At 38.5% G+C, this 25,855-nt stretch overlaps 1 protein-coding gene across 2 annotated transcripts; it reads right to left on the bottom strand.

The window, feature by feature from the left end:
- Positions 6,381 to 10,088, bottom strand: LOC109234290. Of its 2 annotated transcripts, none has more exons than XM_019400208.1 (6): positions 9,875 to 10,088; positions 8,745 to 8,985; positions 8,540 to 8,681; positions 8,332 to 8,453; positions 8,137 to 8,193; positions 6,381 to 6,619 (listed from the first exon to the last, which is right to left on the bottom strand). In XM_019400208.1, exons 1-6 carry the CDS (start codon positions 10,081 to 10,083, stop codon positions 6,605 to 6,607), a joined length of 786 nt encoding a protein of 261 aa, XP_019255753.1. In that variant the 5' UTR covers positions 10,084 to 10,088; the 3' UTR covers positions 6,381 to 6,604. The 2 variants fall into 2 exon arrangements, with proteins under 2 accessions (XP_019255753.1, XP_019255754.1); XM_019400209.1 differs by having other exon boundaries at positions 8,817 to 8,985.

The following is a 25,855-nucleotide window of genomic DNA, read 5'->3' as shown; positions in this document are numbered from 1 at the left end:
GAAGAGTGCTCTAGAGTCATGTGAGGGAGTAGATAACATTACTTTGGGAGACTTGAGTGTGTGTAAATATGGGGATGCAAATAGTAGTTAAATTCATGAGTTAGAGCGCAATAAACCTCATTCCAATCATTTTTCTACATTGTGTTTAGATAGTAAGATACTAATCAAGCCATCTGAGCCTATGGGGGAGTCAAAGAGTGAGGATGAGAGTGCCTATATTCTTGAATTTGTTGTGCCAAAAAGCGAAAATATTACATTCCTCATCTAAAAGGCGAGAAGTGCAGAGTGAAAAAATTTATTACTTGGCCTGGTTATCTTTGTCGCCCCACCAAAGGAGCATAGCCGCAGACTGGATGCCATGTTAGGGGTACAATTCATAAGTTCAAGGTGGAGACAAAAATTGGTTCAAGTCATGCCACGACTTTAAATTAGGCGCTTGTTGGGAGGCAACCCAGCTTTACTGCTTTCTTTTATTTTTATTTATTTTTGTTTATTTTATTTTTCTATCTTTGTAGCGTTTTTTTTTGTAGGATTATGAGCATAGAGAGCAAAGCCACAGGAAGAGTGCAAAAGCGAGAATGTGTTTGAAACTGAGTGTGAGGTACCCGCACAAGGGATCATACCAGGGAGAAGTCTGAGTATCCCGTGAGCTGCTAATTCTTCGGCCTTTGGCCTACCAGGGAGTCTCTTTTACCCTCTTGTTATTTTTAGTGTGCATTGAGGACATTGCACAATTTTAAGTGTGGGGTGAGGAGATTGTCTGGGTGATTTTCTGTGCTATGTTAGCTTAGTTATAGTACTCGTTCTTAGTGTAGTAATTTTTTTAAAAAAAAAAACTAAAAAACGAAAAAAAAAATTTGAAAGATTTGGAATTTTCCCGACGATGGATCTCCTAGACAGTTTTCTTGAGGGATTAAAGTCTAAACAAAAAATCCAAAAATATGTCTTTTATTTTCTTTAAGTAGTAATAATCCCCCGTGGTTTTTCTTTGTGCCTCGGTTCTTTTCCATGGGATGTAGTTTGAACCGGGTAGTAGTATTTTTTTTTTATATTTTTAGAGTAGATTAGAATTTAGGGAATAAATGGAGGAAGAATGATGAACCTAGGCGCCCTTGACTTGTTTGATAGTAGCATATTTAGGCTTTGGCATGTGTAGTATCTTCCCTATGATTTGAAATTATTGATGATGCCTTGCTTAGTTGGATAGCATGTCTTGTGATGCCCATGTCTCGTTTTCTTGACTTATGTTCACTTTGTGCTTAATGCTTAATATCTCGTGGCTTTGTGAATACTTGCATTTGTTTGAGAGTCGGAATGAGATCGTCCTTAGTGAGTCATGTGCCATGTGTTGTGAGGTTTTTGTGTAGTCCATGTATTGTACTTGTGTCTAGAACTTGCCCGGTTTGTGAGTCGAAGCGAAATTTTAGGTGATGTTCGGTTTGAAAAATGATTTTAGGCTTTCTTTGATCTTTTTGAGCTTAATTGCTTATCACAAATAAAATCTATTCCTAGTTAGCCCTTTTGAGCCTATAGACTTTTATTTGGCACCCACATTACAAGCCTACACCCTTTTTGTTCTTAAGTGACATTGTTTTGATCCATTTTCCTCTTAAAGCACTTTAATTGTGAGATGAGTGCTAAAAGAAGTAAGAAGGAACTAAGAGTGGGGTGGCTTTTGAGTGGAACCAATAAAAGGAAGAAAGGTGCACTTGTTTTGTAAAATAATACACCATTAGCAGAAATTGAAAAAAAAATCTGAAGGAAAAAAAAATATAGAGATGAATACATTGTTGTCTTGTTCCTGCTGGTGGGTATGAATTAATGTAGTGCTTAAAGAAAGAGGGAACATTGTTGGGAGTGATTTTAGTTGTGAAATTGAAGTTGGGATTGAAGAATTTGCGCTTAAAGTTGATTATGTGGTGTGTTAAAGTGCTTAGGAGGGTTAGTCACTATTCCTAAATATATCCTACTCGTCCCTTAGCCCACATTACAACCATGAAAAAGTCTTAATTGATTTTAGATCGAGTGAGCCTACATTAGTAGAGATTTACATTATGGGCAAGCCTATGGTACCAATTACATGCATGTGACTTCTTTTGTGAGGGTGAGCGATATTTTCTTTGATATATATGAGTCCTTAAAATATATTTGATCATGAGATTCGAATGTGTGGATTCAACTTACTCTCTTGCCTTGGTTGTGAGGGCACATGGTTTCACGAAGGATAGGTAACATTATTAGACTTCTCTAGGATGTTGGGTGTTCAAGCCATGAGTGCATTGTGACATTGAGTCAGTTTTTGAGGCTAGGATTGTTGTGAGCATATTGTCTTTGTTTGAATATTTTTGAAGAATGACATAAGTAAAGGGAAGTGTATGATGATTGCATATGCTAGAGTTTAATTGTTGCTATCAACCATAATCATTGGTGTAGTGTGCTTCAAATATGTTAAGTGCTCATAGATAGAGTAAATTTTTGGTTGACTCGAGGACGAGCAACGTTTAAGTGTGGGGTGTTGATGATAGGCTATAATTACGTATTTTAGTCGATTATTACACTCTAATTTACTGCACTTTAATTGAGTATGAGCTTTAATCGCTAGTGTTTTGCACTAATTATATGTTTTATGCCTTGTAGGAGTGATTCCGAGCTATATAGATGTTATGGAATGAATTCAAGTGATTTAAAGCTTTAAAGTTTGAGTAAAAGTTCAAAGAATTAAGCCGGGATCGTGTTTGGGGGTCAACGGATGATAGTTAGAGCGAACGAAGACTCCAGTAGGCAGATTGCGCACTGTCTAGTAAAATAGATATAACTTTTTGCTCAGAACTCCATTTTGGCTCCACAATATATGGTTGGAAAGATAACTCAAAGGGATACAACTTTCATGTTTTATGTTTTTCCAAATTCGGAAAGAAACAGGGTGAAAAATGTGCGAACGCGCGAAGTTAGCGCGAAGTCGTGCGTGTTAAGGAGCTGGAGGCAGAATGGTGCGCGAAGTCACGCGCGAAGGACGCGCGAACTCGCGCTAGTCACCCGGGAAAAGTGTCCTTTTTCACATTGGAGAAGGTATAATTGTTTGGTCCCAACCCTACTTGGTATATATACATGAGAGAACGTTTTTAGAGTAATTTTTGGAGGGAGGAGGACGTTTTTGAGAGGAAAACAAAAGCACAGAGCCGCCGTAGAGGCCGGGTTTCATCTTTTCTTCCACCAACTTAGTCTTTTTATGTTTCTTTGTATGATTTGTTGTTTTGCTACCATGTCTATGTGGAGCTAAACTTCACGTTCTAGGGTTGTGGTTCTTTCATGACTATTGTTATTCGGATATTGATTCTGATTTCTTAGTTTATCATATTGGTTTATTTATTCAATCCTGCACTTAATTATTTGATTGCTTGATCACCAATTGAATACTATCTACGAATCTAGAATTGAACTCGAAAGTGGGAATTCTAGATTGCATATAGGATTGAGTAGAGCAAGTTCTTGAACCTGGGCCTCGGGGAACGGATTTGCGATTAGGATAGACATATACCTAATTGCCTTGCTTGGTAAATTTACAGGAATTATAAATGCGTTCTTGTTGATTCTAATTCTATAGACATATAGGAGTTAGGTTAGCTTGAATAGGCGAGTAAGAACTCGACAGATTCTTATGAGCAATATTAACCCTGTCAACCAATAAACTAGATAAATTAGTTAGTCAATTCAATTGAAGAATACAATAGGAATGTTAGATAGCCCATAACCCTAGATCGTTTTCATTACATTGATATCATAAAAATCTGCTCTTTCTCTCTGTTAAAAGTTCATTATATATATTTCTTTATTTTAATTAGTTTAGAATCAAATACTTCTAGGTTTAATTCTTGTTTAGATAATCAGGATAGTCTAATTTAGTTAATAGTTAATCACAAGTCCTCGTGGGATCGACATCCGACTTTTAGTCACTTTATTACTTGACGACCGCGTGCGCTTGCATGTGTGTTTGGCCGCAACAAGTTTTTGGCGCTGTTGCCGGGGACTTAGAAATTAACTATTTTCTAAATTAGACTTTTACTTTTATCTCTACAAGGTTTGTTTTTTTTTCTTCTCTTTTCTTGTAAATATTTTTATTTTTTTATAACTATTTGATTTTTCTCTTAGCGTATTTCTAGTTCTCTTAACATGACATCTGGGCATAAAATATTTGGAGATAAGGTTATTGATGAAGACTCTTGGTTGAAGGAAGATTTTTATGGCCCATCTTTTTGGGCTTGTCATGACCTGAACTCCTGGAGGTCTGAATTTGAATATGGGATAAGGGTTGGTATTGGGAAGAATATTCTCGATTAGGCGAATATGCGAAACGACGTTGTCTTCTAACAACGTTGGTGAATGATTGGTCTAAGGAGAGAGATGAACTTGCACATAAAATTGATAATTTTGGCTTGGCTGTACATAACTTAGATGCAGATTTGAGCACAAAGGTTGATGCGTGTAACGCCCAACAAATTAATAATGAGTTGTGTGAAGCTGAAAAAAATCTTCTAAACCAAATTGAGGGGCTAAAACGAGAATAGCAATCACTAGACCATGTTTTTCTTGAGGGTGCCAATATTGAGAAGAGTGCTCTAGAGTCATGTGAGGGAGTAAATAACATTACTTTGGGAGACTTGAGTGTGTGTAAATATGGGGATGCAAATAGTAGTAAAATTCATGAGTTAGAGCGCAATAAATCTCATTCCAATCATTTTTCTACATTGTGTTTAGATAGTGAGATACTAATCAAGCCATCTGAGCCTATGGGGGAGTCAAAGAGTGAGGATGAGAGTGCCTATATTCTTGAATTTGTTGTGCCAAAAAGCGAAAATTACATTCCTCATCTAAAGGCCGAGAAGTGCAGAGTGAAAAATTTATTATTTGGCCTGGTTATCTTTGTAGCCCCACCAAAGGAGCATAGCCGCAGACTGAATACCATATTAGGGGTACAATTCATAAGTTCAAGCTGTGTAAATGTTAATTCCGTAGTGGTTCAATTCCAACGAGCCTTTCGAACTAATACTATTAGTAATCAACTCTATAGCTACTACACTTAACGAAATTCAGTCTATACAAAAAGTAAAAGCGAGGATAGTTTATTCTATTCTGCCTCGTTTTCATCTCTTTTTCGTTTCTCCCCCTTCACTCCCTTAGTGCTCTCAAAGCATCTAAAACATCCTTCATCGTTGGCCTTTCTTCTGGTTCCAGATTCATGCAGAGGAATACCAGATGTGTGATATCAAGTATTAGTTATGCAGAGATTATTTTTTTGAATGTTTGGTTTGTTGTATTAGAAATTGATATACATTATATAAATTTTAAAGTAAAATGCTTGTTTACAACTATACCCCTGGCCTTCTTTTGCATTATTTTTTCTCTCTTTCTATTTATGTAGGAAACAATTTAGTTAGGAACTTTGGGTGTTACTTTCACTTCTTCGTCATACTACTGAACTATGTGAAGTTTAGACATATTTGATTTTCACTTCTTAGTTTTGGTATTTCCATTTTCTAGTTGCTTCTCCAGTTTGCTTTTGCTAGTTTGTTCTTTAAAAATGAGAGAAGACAAGGTATATAGTTGGCAAGTGAAAGCAAGTGAAACCTGTTGACGGGTTGGCAGAGAAATAAGGAAGCCTTATGTGTAAAGTGATAGGGGTAAATTTGTCATTTCAGTATTTTATCCATGTATTACTAATACATGTATTAGTTATTCCATCTTCTACCCCGCATAAAATAATACACAGATTGACTCATAACTTATACATGTATTATTTATGCATAATTGAAAAATGTCAACCAAACATGGTATTAGTTATGCAGAATTTTATACAAAATAACTATTGCCTACCAAACATGGTATAAGTTATGTTACCCCTTATACATGAATAACCGTTCTTCTAACCAGCTACCAAACGACCTTTATGTGTATAACCATATATAATTAGTGTAAAATTTATGTATATGCTAGGAAAAGTAAACAGCGAATTCGACCAGCTGTTTATATAAAGATCCCTTTAAACTTAAAGATATATCAGAAGTAGAATTGTGCCATTCTTTATCTACGCCACATTCTTAAAGAAAATGGATTACCAGCGGGCGAAAAAAGAGCTATTCCTATATCTACGCCACATTCTTCAACCAAATTACTTGCTTTGACCAAATTACTTTCCCTCTGGGTTTTCTATTCTTTCCATAGGAATTGATTGGCGTCCTTCACTCTTCTTCTCCTTATCCATTGCTAAAATAAAATAAAATTTATTGCTCAATTGTTTTCAATAAAAGTTGCTTATAGAAAAAGATAATGTCATGGGTATTTATATACGCATGTTAAGAAGTTATTGAATTTCTAGCCAAATATTAAACTAGAAAGTAATTTTCTTCATATTGAAAATTATAGTAAAAAATTTAATTTGATTTGATACTTAGAATATGATTTTCACCTCAATAACATCAATCAAATCTGAACTATGTAGCCTCCTTTACAACTGAATTTCTCACACTCACAGGATTCTCGCGAAAATTGAACTTCTTTTTGCTTATCAGCTCCAGAAGTAGAAGACCAAATATATAAACATCAGATTTCATCGTCCGCTTACCTGTATTGATCCAGAAAATACAAGAACAGAACTTCACTTAGTAGAGAAAAGCAGATAAATTATGTAAAAAATATTATGGCATATAATAGAAACATCAAATATAATGAAAATTCTCCACGGGAGAAAGCTCAAAAGTCATAATTCTAAATTCAGACTTCTTTTCACTAGCTCTTTTCTGTTTCAGCCAAAAACATAAAAATATGAAAGTTATTGGCAGAGTCAGCTGCTGAGCTGAGGAGTTTATGCACGCTAATGAACAATATATAGGAACAAGGCACAAGACCTCTTCAGTAGACATAGTTATCAGCTATGTTGCTTGGACTCTTCAAATCCTTGCTGCAGAGTGTGGGTGTGGGATATCCCAGGATTTGGTCAACTCACCGTGGGTGCTTTGACTACATCTATGACCGAGAAGTATAGACTGATTGGATAGTCGATTTGATTTTGCGGTTTTATGTCATATATATAGTTATATAAAGTAAGAGAGGTTTTTGCTATTACATGAACAAAATATTAGGTGTTTTTAAAGAATCAAATTTTATTAGTTTTATCAATAACTTTGTGGGATTCCACTGGGTTTTTTGTTGTTGTTGTTGTTGTTGTATCAATAATTTTAAGTACTCGAATATATACTTATATGTGTCGTAATATACATTTATTGTCTGTATCCTGGCACCTGTATCCATAGTCTGATCCATACCCGTCCTAAAGTTATGTGATGAAGAATCCGTTCTCTAGATCAGCACCCATATCGGATACCCGCACCCCAGTCCTAGCAACAGAGATTATCATAAATTAATATAATCCAGGATACCTAGATAAGAAACTACAAACAATACCAACTTGTACGAGAGATTTGGAATTTTTTCCTGTACAATTTTTGCATTGCAGTTACCGGAAATATTTGGAATATTTTCCTGTACATTTTTGTGATAAAGTGGGCGACGTCATCAACCACAAAAGAGCTACTAAGTAGCTGGCTGTGCTGCAAAGGGAACAAAGAGATGAAGAAAATCTGGAGGACCATTCTAGCATGTGTTTTATGGACTATATGGAAGGAGAGCAATCACGGAAGTTTCGAAAGGAAGACATCATCAATACATGTTTCAAAACATAGAAGTTTATTTAATTTAGAATTCTAGTATAATTTGATTGATGCATACAATGGGGAAAAGATGATAGAAACTATGAAGAATTTCTATATACTAACAACATAAAGACAACCGGTGAATTTTAACATGTGATAGCAGGTTAGTTACCAGATTACTAAGTAGTATTTATCAAGAGATTTACATGTAATTACCTAATAAGTGATCTGATTGTGTAACTATCTTTTACACTGCAATGCATAAACTTATCATTTCTATCGAAGTTTCATAACTAACCATAGGCTCTGACACATAACCATAGGAAAAAGTGGAGCATTTTGATTGATGAAACCAAAACCTCAAATAAAAAGAAAATCTTCAATCTAGAGCATGAACACATCAGAGATGATGAAGTATGAGAGAACATGCCTGCCCAAACCTCTGGAGCATCCTTGCCGACAAGATATTTAACAGGAATTTTACAATCTTCGCTCACATGATTTGAAAAGTGACCAAAACAATTTCCAGGTTCCAGCAAGCCAGTAAGGTAATGATGTGTTAGAAACTTCAAATATCTCAGAGAAATGAAAAGTGCGAGAAGGCGACCAAGGTTTCAAACTCAACCTCATCTATCATAATGCATGAAGCAATAACACTGCCAACAGCAACTCTCTTTTCATGCAACCATGCCAAAAGATCGGCAAGTTGAGTTGCCACTTTTATCCGGTCATCCCACCCAAAGTCATCTGCGAACGAGAAAAAGAATTCATAAAAAAGCACAGAAAATTCGGACTGAACAGTCATTCAACATAATAGTCGAGGTAATGAATACCAGCCAGAAGCACATCAGACAAGACTCTCGTGAATTTTTCATCATAGACAGCTGCAAGCCTCATCTCATAACAGTACCTATACAACTTCAACAAATTTGGATGCGTATTTGCTCCTTCATCTGTGAATAACTCGATCTCGTCCTACAAAAAGAACTCTTGACATCATTTAACTCAAAATAATTCAGACCTATCTCGCAAACATACACAAAATTTATGTAGGCGGTGGGGATGCTCAGGCTCATCCCCCCAAGGAAGGAGAAAATCCCATGTCTTTACAATCGCCGGTCGTTTTTCAGATCCTTCACCAATGGTGCCACGAAACAATCTTCCTGAAAGAGTCTTCTGAATCAAGCTCTCAGCCTTGAAATCAGTAATGTCTTGCAACTCAGAGTAGCTGCAAAGCTTCACATCATCAACTATCGTGGGCTCAAGTGAGAACTTGAAGCTGCATTTCGGCAACCAGAGAAGATCAGAGCAGAAAGAATAAGATTGTGGATGTCAAGCTTCTTAACTGGTCAAGTGAGATGGGACATCGACAAATTCAGAGCAGGTAGAATTTAATTTTAATCAAAAAGGTATCAAGGTTTTCGGGGCTTGAAGCAAATGCACTTTAATGCTATAGTGAGAAAATATATGATGCAACAAAAATAACTAAATACAAACGATAATAATATTGGCAGAGGAATTAATGAAAGTATAACTTAATGAAATAAAAGTCATGCCAATCAAGTTGAAAGATCATTTAATAAATCTGATTCAGATGCAAAAATGTTGTTATAATTTCCTAATTCAATGTTAGTGATTAGTTTTTTTTATATTTTTATTTTGATAACCTAGAAATCCCCCAACGCCAAAGGCCCACAGTTCGAAACTCGGTGGATTCTCCACTTAAGTACCATACTTTTGTCCGCGCGGCAGGGTTCGAACCTCATGACATGAGCCTAACCCAAACGTCATACGTTGTCGCTCTAACCGTTAGAACTAAAGCCCAAGGGGATATTAGTGACTAGTTCTCTTATACTACTAACACTTTTTAATCTTTATATTCCTAATCATTAACATATTCATCGATAACCATTTCTTTTCTTTATAATCGTGGTATTCGGGCTAGGGACTAATTCTACGAGGTACCAGCTAATTCTGTCCACAAAAACTTGGACAAATGGGGAAAAATCAACTAGTGTTTTGCCTCCACCGGGATTTGAACTTGACACCTCATGGTCCATGAGTCATGGACACCGATTAGCTTAGCAATTTAATAATATCTCACTCTGCTAACAAAATTAGGCGTGCGTGTAGTGAAGGAGGAATAGCAAGAGAGATAATGAAAATACCTTTGATAGTAGTTGCATTGCTCATAGAAATAGGCTAGCATTCCGTTAGCGGTACTATCGGTGAACAAAGGGTGGCGCCAATTGGGAGACTCTTCCTTGTTGAAAAGTTGGTACTCGTAGGGCAAAATGTCCCATTCTTCCAACTTCTTTCTGATCATCTCAAACCCTCCACTCTTCTCCTCCTCATCTCTCATCTGAACGTCTGCCATTAGTTTTTTTTCTAGGGCACACAAACCAAAGGTGTTAAACGGGCCTACCGGGCCGGGCCGGTTCCAAAATTTTTTTGACCCCTACGGGTTCCGGGCCGGGCCGGTTCCGAGTTGTGCGTTAACGAGTTTAACGGGTTCGGGTTCATACGGGTAAAAATTGAACCGTACGGGTTACGGGTTGAGGGGGCCGGGTTTAGTATAAATATTGTAAGTTATATTAATACAAAGTACTAACATAAAGAATACAAGTAAGATGGGAAAAAATTGCACTTATTGCAAGTGCTACTTTTATTTCTTAATTTAAAGTTTCAAACTTACAAAATGAAAGGTTTACATTTTTTTCAACAAGTAAAGTAGTAAATTCAAATGTTTTGCATCGCCTTAGTAAGTTCATCATAATCAATATGAACCGATTGACCTTCTTCTGGAGTGTTAAATTCGGATGGGTTTCCATGTGTTAATATATCTCCAAGTTCCTCGTCTTCTGGGCTATCAACATCTTCCTTTCCTTGATTTCTTCGTTCCGATCTAATCCAATCTCTAAAACATACTAAAACTTCCAAAGCATTGCTTCCCAATGAGTGGCGGGTGTCTCCAAGTTGTTGTCTTGCTTGGCTAAATGCACTCTCCGATGCAACAGTAGAAATTGGCACATTCAGCACGTCCCGAGCTATAGCGAAAAGAACAGGAAATTGTTTTCCATTCTCATGTCACCATCCCAACGGTGAAAATTCCTTTGTGCGAGGCTCTTTTTGCTTCTGCAAGTAGAATTGAAGTTCATCAATGTTCCTGCTACTGGTTTGAGTGTTAGAAAATGTAGAAAAAATATTAAAACTATCAAGGCCTTCTTCATCATCCACAGTAGCAGAAGTGCTACATTGCATAGTGGGATTAACATTGCCTACAGCACGAGCAGCATCATCGCATACATTTGCATAATAATTATATAGTTGTTGTAAATATTCATTTAGCTTGTTCATAGAGACATATAAAGTTGGGGTTTCAGTTTCTCCAATCTCCATATAAGTATATAAAGCATTCATTAATTGGTGACAATCAGACATTTTAATAGAAGGATTTAAAACTGCACCAATTAAGTAAATCGGAGGAATTGGAAAGAAATATTTTTTGAATTTTGCTTGCATTTTTTCAACAACATCCTTATATTTTTCTTTCTTCTTAAATTCAGATAGTAGAAAAGAAATTTCAGCTATATGTACTAAAGCCATAGTAACAGTGGGGTAATATGCTCCAGAAAACTCAACAGTAGCTGTATAAAATTTATGTAAAAATTTAACAACATCATTAATGACCTCCCAAGTATCACTTGTTAACATACGCCTTGGATCAGTACAATGCGCATTAGCAACTTCAGTTATTGGGAATCTATATTTGTAGCAACATTTTAAAAATATATATGTATAATTCCATCTAGTAACAATTTCGTCTGGCATGAATCTAGGTTTAAGGTTATACTGGACACACTTATTCTTAAATTCCTTTATTCTAGATTGTCTATTATTTCCTTGAATAACACCAACTGCTCTTCTAACATGAGTAATCTCAACTGAAAATAAATCAAGGCCACTTTTAACAATTAAATTATAAACATGACATGCACACCTAACATGAAAAATATCATCAAGAGGTGGTTTCAAATGTATTTTTAATATTGAAATTGCGGCATTATTGTTAGAAGCATTATCAAAAGACATACACAATACTTTTTTGTTTATATTATAAAATTCAGCAACTTCAACAATAGTACTACTTATAAACGCAGCAGTATGACTCTGATCTTCATCATATTTAAAGGCGATAATACATTTTTGCATACAAGTTGTATCATCTATCCAATGGCATGTAATTATCAAATAATCATTTCCATTAACAGCATGGCCAATATCAGAAGTTAGACAAACTCCACAAGGAAGGTGGCTAAACAAGTAACGTATGTATGTTTGATATTGTCCATGAAGTCTAAAGATATCAGCTCTACAAGTACTTCTAGGGATACCTTTAAATAAAGGATTGTAAATCCTTTGAATATACATAATAAGATATGATGAAGAAGCAAAAGAAAACGGTAGACAACCCAAAGTAATCATTTTTGCTAACTCCTCACGATCCCTCATTTTATCATATTTCACTAGACCTCCAGTAGTAGGGTTAATAGTTGTTTGATTGTCATCACCATCAAGGCCCCATTCTATGGGATGGTCAACTCTCATATGTCTACTAAGCGTCCCAGTCCCCCCTAAATTTCCTCCAGTCAAATGTTTAAAAGTATCCTTACATAATTTGCATCTAACTCTATCAGTACCTTCTATTATTTCAAAAAAATTCCAAACCTTACTTCTTTTTCTACGATTAGTAGTCGGAGCCACAGGTGGTCTACTACTAGTGCCACGACCACCACCCCTTGTACCAACTCTAACACTACCGGCTCCAACACTAGTAGGTGTAGCTGGTATCTCATCTTCCATTCCTATTTCATTATCTTCTATTCCAAAATCTTCTTGTAATTGTTCATAATTTATATTATCATTAGGCGATGTTTCGGAAACATGTATAAATTGGGTATTACTATTACTACCAGATGCTGAAGGACAATCTCTTTTTTTATTTCCCCTACCAGTAACTTTTTTACACGCTCTTTTAGCAGCATTCATCATATTGTAAAAATTAAAGTATAAACTAAAATTAAATATGCAATTAAAATAGTAAATAAAAGAAAGAGTTGGAGAGAGTGCACCGACTTCGACAATAAAAGTAGCACTTGATTAAGCAATTCCGATGTTACCACGAACAAACGTCAACTCGTCAAGCAAGTATTTCAATTTTGAACTTCAATTGTTCAAAGTTGAAACTTCAAACTTCAAATTCCGAATGACAAAACACGATAAATTAAATTCAAGAAAAGTGAGCCAAATAAAATTAGAAGATGAAATGATGAATTGAAGTATTGCAAATTGGAGAATGAGAGAAATTGAGATTGAGATATGAAATTTGAGTGAAGAAATGAAGAAGAGGGGGGGGGGGGTATTTATAGTTTTTAAAAAGGTTAATTTTGTAAATTCAAAAAAGGGTTAAAAACATAAAATTAAAAAAAAAAGGCCATTTCTTCAATAGATCCGTTGGCCAACGGATCTGTTCTAAAAATTGAGTCAGCCAACGGATAGTGGGCCCCACCTGCTTTGGAAAATTCAAAAAAAATAAAAAAAAAAAAATTTACCGTTGAACCGGGCCGGTTCCGGTCCGGGTTAACCGGTATGGGCACTGTTCACGCCTTCCGGGTTACCCGGGTCCGGTTAACCGGAAAATAAAACTAAACCTACCAAACCCCTTCTACCCCCCCTACCCAGCCCACCCGGCCCCTTATGAACCGGGCCGATCCGGTTCTGGTTTGTACCAGTCTGGGCCGGTCCGGTAACGGGTAGGCCCGGCCCGTTTGACACCTTTAACACAAACACAAAGGAGAACGAACCAAACTGGGGGGGAAAGAGAGGGTTTTTTATTTACTAGTATCTATGATTGCACGTTAATTAATAATGACACCTGATGATTTAAATATTTATTTATATAAATGAACAATAAAACTTAATTAATGAAAGGAATTTCATGTATAATAATGCAACAACCATCTAAATACAGAAAAATATTATTACGTTAAATTCTAAATTTTATGTATAATAATACAAGAAGAAGAAGAAGAAGAAGAAAGGAGGGGGAGGAGGAGGAGGGAGATAAAGGATTTTACATGAATTTAAAATAAAAGGACATTATCAAAACTTATAAAAATGATCCATTTTGTCATGTTAGTAAGATAATTATATATTATTGTTTAAAAGTATTTAATGTGATGGTATCTTAACGAACATTTCTTTGTTGACAATATTTTTTTGTGTATATTTCTTCCTAATGTTTTGGTTGCTCTGCCTTAACCAGAACCCTTGTTGTCGATTTCGATATCCCTCTTGAAAGTGCAACATACAATTGTTCGTAAAAAAAAAATATATTGTGGTAAATATAGTCCAATATTTAGGATGTTTGTCCTTGTGCTTTATTTATTATATTTGCAAAACATAAACATACTAAAAATTATTTTCACATAAATTTAAAAGGATATTCCTTAGTTTCGAAAGACGAAAGTTGAATTCAGGGATAAAGAATATACTTAGAAGCACATTGACCAGTATCATAATTTTTGCATGTATGCCGTTATTGTTAAAACTTGTATATACCATCTATGTGCTATTACATAAGCTATTCAGCATATCTAAGTTTTTCAGTAGCATGACAGACATATTTTTCTTCAAAATAAACCTACATGCAATGGAAGATCAATTTTAACTTAGTCTATTATATATACGGTTACACTACATACGCACGAAATAATATACTTGACAATAAACATGTATGGTAGAAGGCCATTTGATATTAGAGTATTTAAGCATTTTTCTTGATAGTAATTATTGGTATCATTTTCTGCTGAGTCAAAAACAAAAAAATATTTTGTTTTTACTATAAAATTTTGTAATCAACCTTTTATTTAGTTGATCAACATATTCATTTTTTGGTAGCTAAGATATCTTTTTAATTCTATCATGCGATTTGCAAAAATTGCGTTTTAATATAATAATAAAAATAATTCTCTTATTAAATGCACTACTATTACCATTGAGATTGATAACCAAGTATTCAGTAAGAACCAAATAATCTTTTATTGGATGCTCTTTTCGTTTCCGACACGAAGCAAAAAAGACACTGAATATTGGATCTGTTCTTACTTTATAAATCTTGTCAGTTGAAACTTTTATCATTTGAGGCTAGAAGTATAACTTCTGTAAGCTAGCTTTTACAATCCATGCTTTTGTCGGTTTTGGAACTACTAGTAATACTTGACATAAAATACCTCCCAAACTATTAATTTTCCACCAAACGGTTCATTAGTATCCGATATATCTCTAGAACTCCCAAAAATTATTTCGGTCGTTTGACACTTAGCCATTAGTACTTCATCCCATATTCTCAATTTTGCTTTCCCTATAAATTTAGCACCATTGCTCTGCTTTGATTTATTTGTGATTGTTGTTTAAGTTGTTTGAAGAAGTATATCAAATCTAAAGTGGGTGGCTTCACAATGAAACCGTTGTTGGTATACCACTTGTTATTATTACTAACATTGCCATGCCCTGTCACGACCCGGATTTTCCACCCTCGGGAGTCGTGATGACGCCTACTAATAGGAGCTAGGCAAGCCAACTCTTATCTATCTCTTTCGTTATCAAAATTCTTCTTTTAACAATTTGACAATAATAATATAAATACAGCGGAATAAATAAACTGAGCGGAAGACTTAAGTTGTTAATACCAGATGAATTACGGAAATTTAACATCAACCTCTACCCAAGAACTGGTGTCACAATACTCACGAACTTCTAAGAACACTAAACACAACCATTTGAAAGAAATATAAAACTGTTTATCTCGAATACATGAGATAACATACTGAATATAAAGGTAGAGGAGACGCCGGGCCTGCGGACGCCTGCAAGGCTACCTCGGTGCCTCGCTGATCGAAATGCTAACACTCGCACTACTGCTGCTGCTGCTGTCCGAAACCTGTATCTGCGCAAAAAGAGCGCAGAGTGTAGTATCAGCACAACCGACCCCATGTTTGGTAAGTGCCTGGCCTACCCCGGCGAAATAGTGACGAGGCTAGAACCAGACACTCACATAAACCTGTGCAGTTATATAATATACAGCGAATAATAACCAGAAATAGACAAGTAGGAAAATGGGAAGGGAAAAACATATCACAGAAGTAATACCAGTACTAAGAGTAATTCCAGAGTAACACTCTAAGGCAGTTTAGAATTTTATAGCGAACAAGGAAACCATTATTCACATTAAACACAATATCCAAATTAAACACACTTGTATCATCAACTGTTGCGGCGCGCAACCCGATCCCAATATGTATCAACACTGTTGCGGCGTGCAACCCGCTCCTCAAATATTATTTATCATTTAATCATGCCGCGGCGTGCAACCCGATCCATATCATTTATAGTTTAACATCTGTTGCGGCGTGCAACCCGATCCATATCATTTACTACTTTATCATGTCGCGGCGTGCAACCCGATCCACAATTATCACTGTTGTGGCGTGCAACCCGATTCACAAATCTCATTTATCATGTTTACTCACCCAAACAACAATCACAATTTAAGGGGCGATGGAAATGAACTGGAAAATATTAATAGGGCCCAATAAGGACTCAATAATGTACAATACAATTTCCATTCAAGGAATATATATCAACAATTCCTTAATTATTTTGGCAAGGGAATAATTCAATTATTCTTTCTCTTTCTTTCATTCTTACTCGACAGTTCATTTATAATCTGAGCCAGCGCTCCTCAAATTGTAAACATCACAATTTCCTTCTCATACTTTTCACAATGTATATAATTCATCATTTAGACATGGAAATTAAAGCAACAATCCAAATATTCACGATATAAGGACTCACGATCATACTAGACACCAATGTATAGATACTCGTCACCATGCCTATACATCGTACTCTACAAATAGCAAATAAGATTCAACTCCTATTCCCTCAAGCTAAGGTAGATCAAACACTTACCTCGAAGTTCTATAGCCAACTCAATCCTTAAGCACCGCTTTTCCTTTCAAATTTGGTTCCAATCCAATCGTATCTATACACAATTGATTTAATATCATCAATAATACTAAACAATCCAATCCGAATGCTTAAATATATTTTCCTAAACATTCTGCCCGAAATTGTAAAAATCGACCCCGGGCCCGCTTGGTCAAAACACGAGGTTCGAACCAAAATAAATTCACCCATTCACCCACGAGCCCGAATATATAATTTGCTTTCAAGTTCGACCCCAAAACGAGGTCTAATTCATGAAATATTTGAAATACCCTAACTCTACCCAATTCTCTAATTCCTACCTATTTTCACATGTTTTGGGCCTTGGAATTCAAATGATATTGATGGAAGATGAAGAAAACGAGTTAAGAAATACTTACCAAAGAAATTTTGGTGAAGAAATGCTCCAAGAATCGCCCAAGAGCTTTGAAGAGGAGAGGGTTTGAGAAATGGGATGGAAATCCCGTTTGTGTTCTGTTTTGGGACTTAAATTCGCTGGGCAGAATATTGCCCTTCGCGTTCGCGACATGGATGTCGCGTTCGCGATGAGTAGGGTCAGATAAGCATCGCGTTCGCGGGAGGAGGGGTGCGAACACGAAGAAGGAAATGCTGGGGTCCAGTGAGTTTGGCCTACGCTAACGCGTTGGCCTGTACGCGAACGCGATGGGAAGGGGCTGGAGACCTACGCGAACGCGGTCCAGCCATCGCGAACGCGAAGAAGGAAAGAGGGTTGAGCCCTCAGAACTCGATAAATTTACGCGATCGCGATGAAGGGATGCGAACGCGAAGAAGGGAGGAAGCTGAAGCTTCGCGAACGCGAAGGAGACATCGCGAACGCGATGAAGGAATTCATTGTGCACCTGCAGCAGATTTTTCTGAAATTTCACTAAGTCCAAAACCACCCCGACACCTATCCAAAACTCACCCGAGCCCTCGGGGCTCCAAACCAAACATGCATACTGACTCAAAAACATCCTACGAACTTAACCGTGCGATCAAATCGCCAAAATAACATCAAAACAATGAATTAAGCCTTAAAATCTAAGAATTCTTTCAAATTTCATAAAGCTTCAAATCTTCCGTTTTAAGTCCGAAACACGTCAAACGACGTCCGTTTTCAACCAAACTTTACAGGAAGCGCTTAAACCACATATAAGACCTGTACCGAGCGCCGGAACCAAAATACGGGCCCGATACCATCACTTTTTAATCAAATTTCATTTTCATTTTCCTTAAATATTTTCAGAAAACAATTTTACTCAAAAATTCTTTTCTCGGGCCTGGGACCTCGGAATTTGATTCCGAGCATACGCCCAAGTCGCATATTTTCCTACGGACCTTCCGAGACCGTCAAATCACGGGTCCGGGTCCGTTTACCCAAAATGTTGACCGAAGTCAAATTTATTCATTTTAATATCAAAACTTAGCAAATTTTCACATAATTTCATATTTGAGCTTCCAGCTGCGCGTACGGACTGCGCACGCAAATCAAGGCAACTATAAGTGAGGTTTTCAAGGCCCCGGAAGCTCGGAAATGGATAAGAAAACAGTGATGACCCTTTGGGTCGTCACATTCTCCACCTCTAAAACAACCGTACGTCCTCGAACGGACATAAGAAGGAAGCACTTGAGTCGGGGAATAGATGGGAATAACGGCTCCGCATGTCAGACTCGGACTCCCAGGTCGAAGCCTCAGTAGGCTGACCTCTCCACTGAACACGAATAGAGGGAAAACTCTTGGACCTCAACCGACGAACTTGCCGGTCTAAAATAGCCACCGGCTCCTCCTCGTAAGACAAGTCCTTGTCCAACTGGACAGTGTTGAAATCTAGCACGTGGGCTAGGTCGCCGTGATATTTCCGGAGCATTGATACATGAAAAACCGGATGCACAGCTGATAAGCTAGGTGGCAATGCAAGTCTATAAGACACCTCTCTCACTCGATCAAGAATCTCAAATGGACCAATGAACCTAGGGCTAAGCTTGCCCTTCTTCCCGAATCTCATCACGCCCTTCATAGGCGACACTCGGAGCAACACCCGCTCACCAACCGTGAAAGCTACATCCGTAACCTTACGATCTTCATAACTCTTTTGCCTTGACTGAGCTGAACGAAGCCTTTCCTGAATAATCTTGACCTTATCCAAGGCCTCCTGAACCAAATCTGTACCCAACAATCGAGCCTCTCCCGGCTCAAACCATCCAACCGGAGATCGGCACCGCCTACCATATAAAACTGGTAGCTATTGTTGTAAGCAAACTCTGCTAAGGGCAAAAACTGATCCCACGAACCTCCAAAGTCGATAACACAAGCTCAGAGCATATCCTCCAATATCTGAATAGTCCGTTCTGACTGCCCGTCCGTCTGAGGATGAAATGTTATGCTCAACTGCACCTGGGTGCCTAATTCCCGCTGGACTGCTTTCCAAAAACGCGAGGTAAACTGCGTACCTCGGTCCGAAATGATAGATACCGGTACACCATGCAGGCGAACAATCTCCCGGATATAAATCTCGGCTAACCTCTCGGATGAATAGGTGACTGCTACAGGAACGAAATGCGCTGACTTGGTCAGCCTATCAACAATGACCCAAACTACATCGAACTTCTTCCGAGTCAACGGAAGTCCAGTAACGAAGTCCGTAGTGATCCGCTCCCACTTCCACTCGGGAAGCTCAATTCTCTGAAATAAACCACCAGGTCTCGGATGTTCGTACTTAACCTGTTGACAGTTCAAACACCGTGCTACATATGCTACAATATCCTTTTTCATTCTACGCCACCAATAATGCTGCCGCAAATCTTGATACATCTTCGCGGCGCCTGGATGAATAGAATACCTGGAACTGTGGTCCTCCTCTAGAATCAACTCTCGAAGCCCATCCACATTTGGTACACAGATTCGCCCTTGCAATCTCAAAACTCCACCAGCATCTAATGTATCCTGCTTGGCACCTCCTCGCTGTACCGTGTCTCTAAGGACACACAAATGAGGATCGTCAAACTGCCGATCGCGGATACGCTCCAATAACGAAGAACGAGCGACCGTGCAAGCTAGCACTCGACTAGGCTCAGAAATATCCAGCCTCACAATCGATTGGCCAAAGCCTGAACATCCAAGGCAAGCGGCCTCTGACTAGACGGAATACAAGCAAGACTGCCCATACTGGTTGACTTCTTACTCAAGGCATCGGCCACCACATTGGCCTTCCCGGTGTGATATAAAATAGTGATGTCATAATCTTTCAACAACTCCAACCACCTTCTCTGCCTCAAATTCAACTCTTTTTGCTTAAACAAGTACTGAAGACTCTTGTGATCAGTGAAAACCTCACATGCCACGCCATATAAATAGTGCCTCCAAATCTTCAATGCGTGAACAATAGCTGCCAATTCCAAATCATGCACTAGATAGTTCTTCTCGTGAACCTTTAACGGCCTCAAAGCATAGGCAATGACTTTGCCATCCTGCATTAACACTGCACCAAGCCCAATACGAGAAGCATCACAATAGACTCTGTAAAGCCCTGAACCTGTGGGCAAAATCAATACCGGTGTCGTAGTCAAAGATGTCTTGAGCCTTTGAAAGCTCGCCTCACACTCGTCCGACCAACTGAACTGGGCACCCTTCTAAGTCAATCTGGTCATCGGGGCTGCGATAGATGAAAATCCCTCGACGAACCGTCGATAGTAGCCTGCCAACCCTAAGAAACTCCGAATCTCTGTAGCTGATGTGGGTCTAGGCCAGTTCTTGACTGCCTCAATCTTCTTCGGATCAACCTGAATACCCTCTGCGGATACAATATGACCCAGAAATGAAACTGAACTCAACCAGAACTCTCACTTTGAAAACTTTGCATATAACTAACTATCCTTCAGAGTCTGAAGAACCACTCTGAGATGCTGCTCATGCTCCTCCTAGTTGCGGGAGCATATCAATATGTCATCAATGAAGACTATCACGAACAAGTCTAAATAAGGCATGAACACTCGGTTCATCAAACCCATAAAAGCTGCTGGGGCATTTGTCAACCCAAAAGACATGACCAAGAACTCATAATGTCCGTACCGAGTGCGGAAAGCTGTTTTAGGAACATCGGATGCCCTAGTCTTCAACTGATGATAGCCAGATCTCAAGTCTATCTTTGAAAACACCTTGGCACCCTGAAGCTGATCAAATAAATCATCAATCCTCGGTAGTGGATACTTATTCTTGATTGTAACCTTGTTCAATTGCCGGTAATCAATGCACATTCTCATCGAACCATCCTCCTTCTTTACAAACAACACCGGCGCACCACACGGTGACACATTGGGTCTAATGAAACCCTTCTCCAGCAAGTCTTGCAACTGCTCCTTCAACTCCTTCAACTTTGGCGGGGCCATGGGATATGGCAGAATAGAAATGGACTGGGTGCCCGGAGCCAAATCAATATCCCAAATTTTTCAGAAATTTCGCCAGAGTCTCCCCTGTAACTGGGCCTATCCACCTGTCAGAGTAACACCAAAATAACTCCTAATAATATTTCCACAACCCGACAAAACATCATAGGGTATATATCAATAACACTAACCTCCACATTACAAGCAAGGCATCATCGCAATGATATCTTGACATAAAACGCTTCATAGGTATGACCGTAACCACATCTCGTAGTCTAAAACTCAATAATTACAGTTTACATACTTCTCATTACATAAATATGCGAGGATCTCGTCTTTAGTGCTGAGTCACCAGTATTATGCACGGCGTGCCAACCGAAATATTTCATTTCTTCTTCTTCTAGATGTTTTTCGTTTAACAATATCACAACATATAATGATAGACTTAGCCATCTCCGTCGAATCTCTCAACAGGAGCATTCACATAAGCGGATCTTAGAATTATGAAGCTCGTTCATAAGTGGAGCACAATAGAAGGACTTGCCACGATACTCAGAACCGAATCAAATTAAGAAAATTGTTACTTTATAGCTATTCGAAATCGTACTAGTAACGACACCATCTAGTGTTGCGACCTCAGCCACACCATAGAAAATATATCAACGGATGGGTCTCCACCTCTAGGAGTCTCACCTCCACCTCTAACATCCTGACCCCTACCTCTGGCTGGCCATGTAAGCTGAGTATTGACTGCAATGGGGCACGTAGCCTGAGTGCTTTCATAAATTATATTTCTCCAAGTCTAGGACAATTTTTTTTTCCCATGATGTGCCTAGTACTACCACATTCATAACAATTCCTTTGAGGGCTCAGCTAACTTATTGAACCTGATGACATATTCGGACACTGTCATGGTGACCTGGCACAACCGTTAAGATCACATATACCACATATTGTAGAGAACCCGGGAGGTAAACTTCTTCAAAACATTTCTAAAAATAGAGCTCAGTAGGTGATGTTGCATTGGCCAGTCTGCCCTCTTCGTAGGCTTGCCACAAACACCGGCGGCCAATTTCCTCTTTTGCTATGCTGGCTTAACACTGCTCAGCTACCCCATTTATTCATATACTCTTCGTTATTCTTTGGGGCGATTCTTACCCATGCGTAGTACCAGGCCTTAAATATGTATAAATTATTGGGGAACCTTTTCGTATCATATATATACATTCCAAGCCAAAACTGACATAACACATGACCATACGATCTATTTACTGATAGTGGAATTCCCCATTTGGCGCTAAGTCAAAAGGTCACAACATCCGATAATCCAAAATATTTGTCCTTCACAACTCAAGTAAATCAGCCAGACGTCAAGGTCCGTTGAACCCCTACATGATTCATTAGGTGATCTCTTGATACGTCTGCATCTTCCGTTGGAACCACAACTTGTCTGGTAAATACATTATCTTTCCACTACCTCTACTTGTCATCCGAAGCACAGCAAAATCAACCCCCTCGCTTTTGACTACTCTCACGTTCTGCAATACCTCATAGCAGCGGTCAAGAAAATCCCGTGGGTCCTCAAAAGATGCACCGCTGAAATTGGTAGCGAAGAGTTTGGTGAAACCGATTCGACCTTCGCAAAACCTCGGAAGACGTAGTTGATCTATCGCCGGTCTGTGCCGTTGTTCGGCTGAAGAAGCGGTACGTGACTTCGCCATTCGTGGAAAGACAATAGTAAAAATTCAATTAGCTTTGAGAAACAGAACCGCACGACAAGAAAGAACAAAGGTGAAATTTTCCTAACTCTGTAGCCTCTGGGGATAAATATAGACGTCTCCATACCGATCCCTCAGACTCTACTAAGGTTGTTCGTGAGTTGTGAGACCTATGTAACCTAGAGCTCTGATACAACCTTGTCACGACCCGGATTTCCCACCCTCGGGAGTCGTGATGGCGCCTACTAATAGGAGCTAGGCAAGACAACTCTTATCTATCTCTTTCGTTATCAAAATTCTTCTTTTAACAATTTGACAATAATAATATAAATACTGCGGAATAAATAAACTGAGCGGAAGACTTAAGTTATTAATACCAGATGAATTACGGAAATTTAACATCAACCTCTACCCAAGAACTGGTGTCACAATACTCACGGACTTCTAAAAACACTAAACACAACCGTTTGAAAGAAATATAAAATTGTTTATCTCGAATACATGAGATAACATACTGAAAATAAAGGTAGAGGAGACGCCAGGCCTGCGGACGCCTGCAAGGCTACCTCGGTGCCTCGCTGATCGAAATGCTAACACTCGCACTACTGCTGTTGCTGCTGTCCGAAACCTGTATCTGCGCAAAAAGAGCGCAGAGTGTAGTATCAGCACAACTGACCCCATGTGCTGGTAAGTGCCTGGCCTACTCCGGCGAAGTAGTGACGAGGCTAGAACCAGACACTCACATAAACCTGTGCAGTTATATAATATACAACGAATAATAACCAGAAATAGACAAGTAGGAAAATGGGAAGGGAAAAACATATCACAGAAGTAATACCAGTATAAGAGTAATTCCAGAGTAGCAGTCTAAGGCAGTTTAGAATTTTATAGAGAACAAGGAAACCATTATTCACATTAAACACAATATCCAAATTAAACACACTTGTATCATCAACTGTTGCGGCGCGCAACCCGATCCCAATATGTATCAACACTGTTGCGGCGTGCAACCCGCTCCTCAAATATTATTTATCATTTAATCATGTCGTGGCGTGCAACCCGATCCATATCATTTATCATTTAACATCTATTGCGGCGTGCAACCCGATCCATATCATTTACTACTTTATCATGCCGCGGCGTGCAACCCGATCCACAATTATCACTGTTGCGGCGAGCAACCCGATCCACAAATCTCATTTATCATGTTTACTCACCCAAACAACAATCACAATTTAAGGGGCGAGGGAAATGAACTGGAAAATATTAATAGGGCCCAATAAGGACTCAATAATGTACAATACAATTTCCATTCAAGGAATATATATCAACAATTCCATAATTATTTTGGCGAGGGAATAATTCAATTATTCTTTCTCTTTCTTTCATTCTTACTCGACAATTCATTTATAATCTGAGCCAACGCTCCTCAAATTTTAAACAGCACAATTTCCTTCTCATACTTTTCACAATGTATATAATTCATCATTTAGACATGGAAATTATAGCAACAATCCAAATAATCACGATATAAGGACTCACGGTCATACTAGACACCAATGTATAGATACTCGTCACCATGCCTATACATCGTACTCTACAAATAGCAAATAAGACTCAACTCCTATTCCCTCAAGCTAAGGTAGATCAAACACTTACCTCGAAGTTCTATAGCCAACTCAATCCTTAAGCACCGATTTTCCTTTCAAACTTGGTTCCAATCCTATCGTATCTGTACACAATTGATTTAATATCATCAATAATACTAAACAATCCAATCCGAATGCTTAAATATATTTTCCTAAACATTCTGGCCGAAATTGTCAAAATCGCGGGCCCGCTTGGTCAAGATACGAGGTTCGAACCAAAATAAATTCACCCATTCACCCACGAGCCCGAATATATAATTTGCTTTCAAGTTCGACCCCAAAACGAGGTCTAATTCATGAAATATTTGTAAACCCTATCTCTACCCAATTCTCTAATTCCTACCTATTTTCACATGTTTTGTGCCTTGGAATTCAAATGATATTGATGGAAGATGAAGAAAACGAGCTAAGAAATACTTACCCAAGAAATTTTGGTGAAGAAATGCTCCAAAATCGCCCAAGAGCTTTGAAGAGGAGAGGGTTTGAGAATGGGAAGCAAATCCCGTTTGTGTTATGTTTTGGGACTTAAATTCGCTGGGCAGAATATTGCCCTTCGCGTTCGCGACATGGTTGTCGCGTTCGCGATGAGTAGGGTCAGATAAGCATCGCATTCGCGGGAGGAGGGGTGTGAACGCGAAGAAGGAAATACTGGGATCCAGGGAGTTTGGCCTACGCGAACGCGTTGGCCTGTACGCGAACGCGATAGGAAGGGGCTGGAGACCTACGCGAACGCGGTCCAGCCATCGCGAACGCGAAGAAGGAAGGAGGGATGGGCCCTCAGAACTCGATAACTCTACGCGATCGCGATGAAGGGATGCGAACGCGAAGAAGGGAGGAACCTAAACTTTCGCGAACGCGAAGGAGACATCGCGAACGCGATGAAGGAATTCACTGTGCACCTGCAGCAGATTTTTCTGAAATTTTACTAAGTCCAAAACCACCCCGACACCTATCCAAAACTCACCCGAGCCCTCGGGGCTCCAAACCAAACATGCATACTGACTCAAAAACATCCTACGAACTTAACCGTGCGATCAAATCGCCAAAATAACATCAAAAAATGAATTAAGCCTTAAAATCCAAGAATTCTTTCAAATTTCATAAAGCTTCAAATCTTCCGTTTTAAGTCCGAAACACATCAAACGACGTCTGTTTTCAACCAAACTTTACAGGAAGCGCTTAAACCACATATAAGACCTGTACCGAGCGCCGGAACCAAAATACGGGCCCGATACCATCACTTTTTAATCAAATTTCATTTTCATTTTCCTTAAATATTTTCAGAAAACAATTTTACTCAAAAATTCTTTTCTCGGGCCTGGGACCTCGG

This window comes from Nicotiana attenuata, chromosome 11 (assembly GCF_001879085.1).
Source record: "Nicotiana attenuata strain UT chromosome 11, NIATTr2, whole genome shotgun sequence".
In the NCBI taxonomy this organism is placed as follows: Eukaryota; Viridiplantae; Streptophyta; class Magnoliopsida; order Solanales; family Solanaceae; genus Nicotiana; species Nicotiana attenuata.
The sequence above is the reverse complement of the archived record's forward strand: the minus strand, read 5'-3'. Positions and strand labels throughout refer to the sequence as shown.

What these genes read in the sequence shown, in the direction of transcription:
- LOC109234290 (XM_019400208.1), bottom strand. Translation starts at nt 10,083, where the DNA reads ATGGCAGACGTTCAGATGAGAGATGAGGAGGAGAAGAGTGGAGGGTTT. An exon ending in CAATGCAACTACTATCAAAG is followed by an intron (nt 8,986 to 9,874) that starts GTATTTTCATTA and finishes GCCGAAATGCAG; the next exon opens with CTTCAAGTTCTCACTTGAGC. An exon ending in CATGCATTATGATAGATGAG is followed by an intron (nt 8,194 to 8,331) that starts GTTGAGTTTGAA and finishes ATGTGAGCGAAG; the next exon opens with ATTGTAAAATTCCTGTTAAA.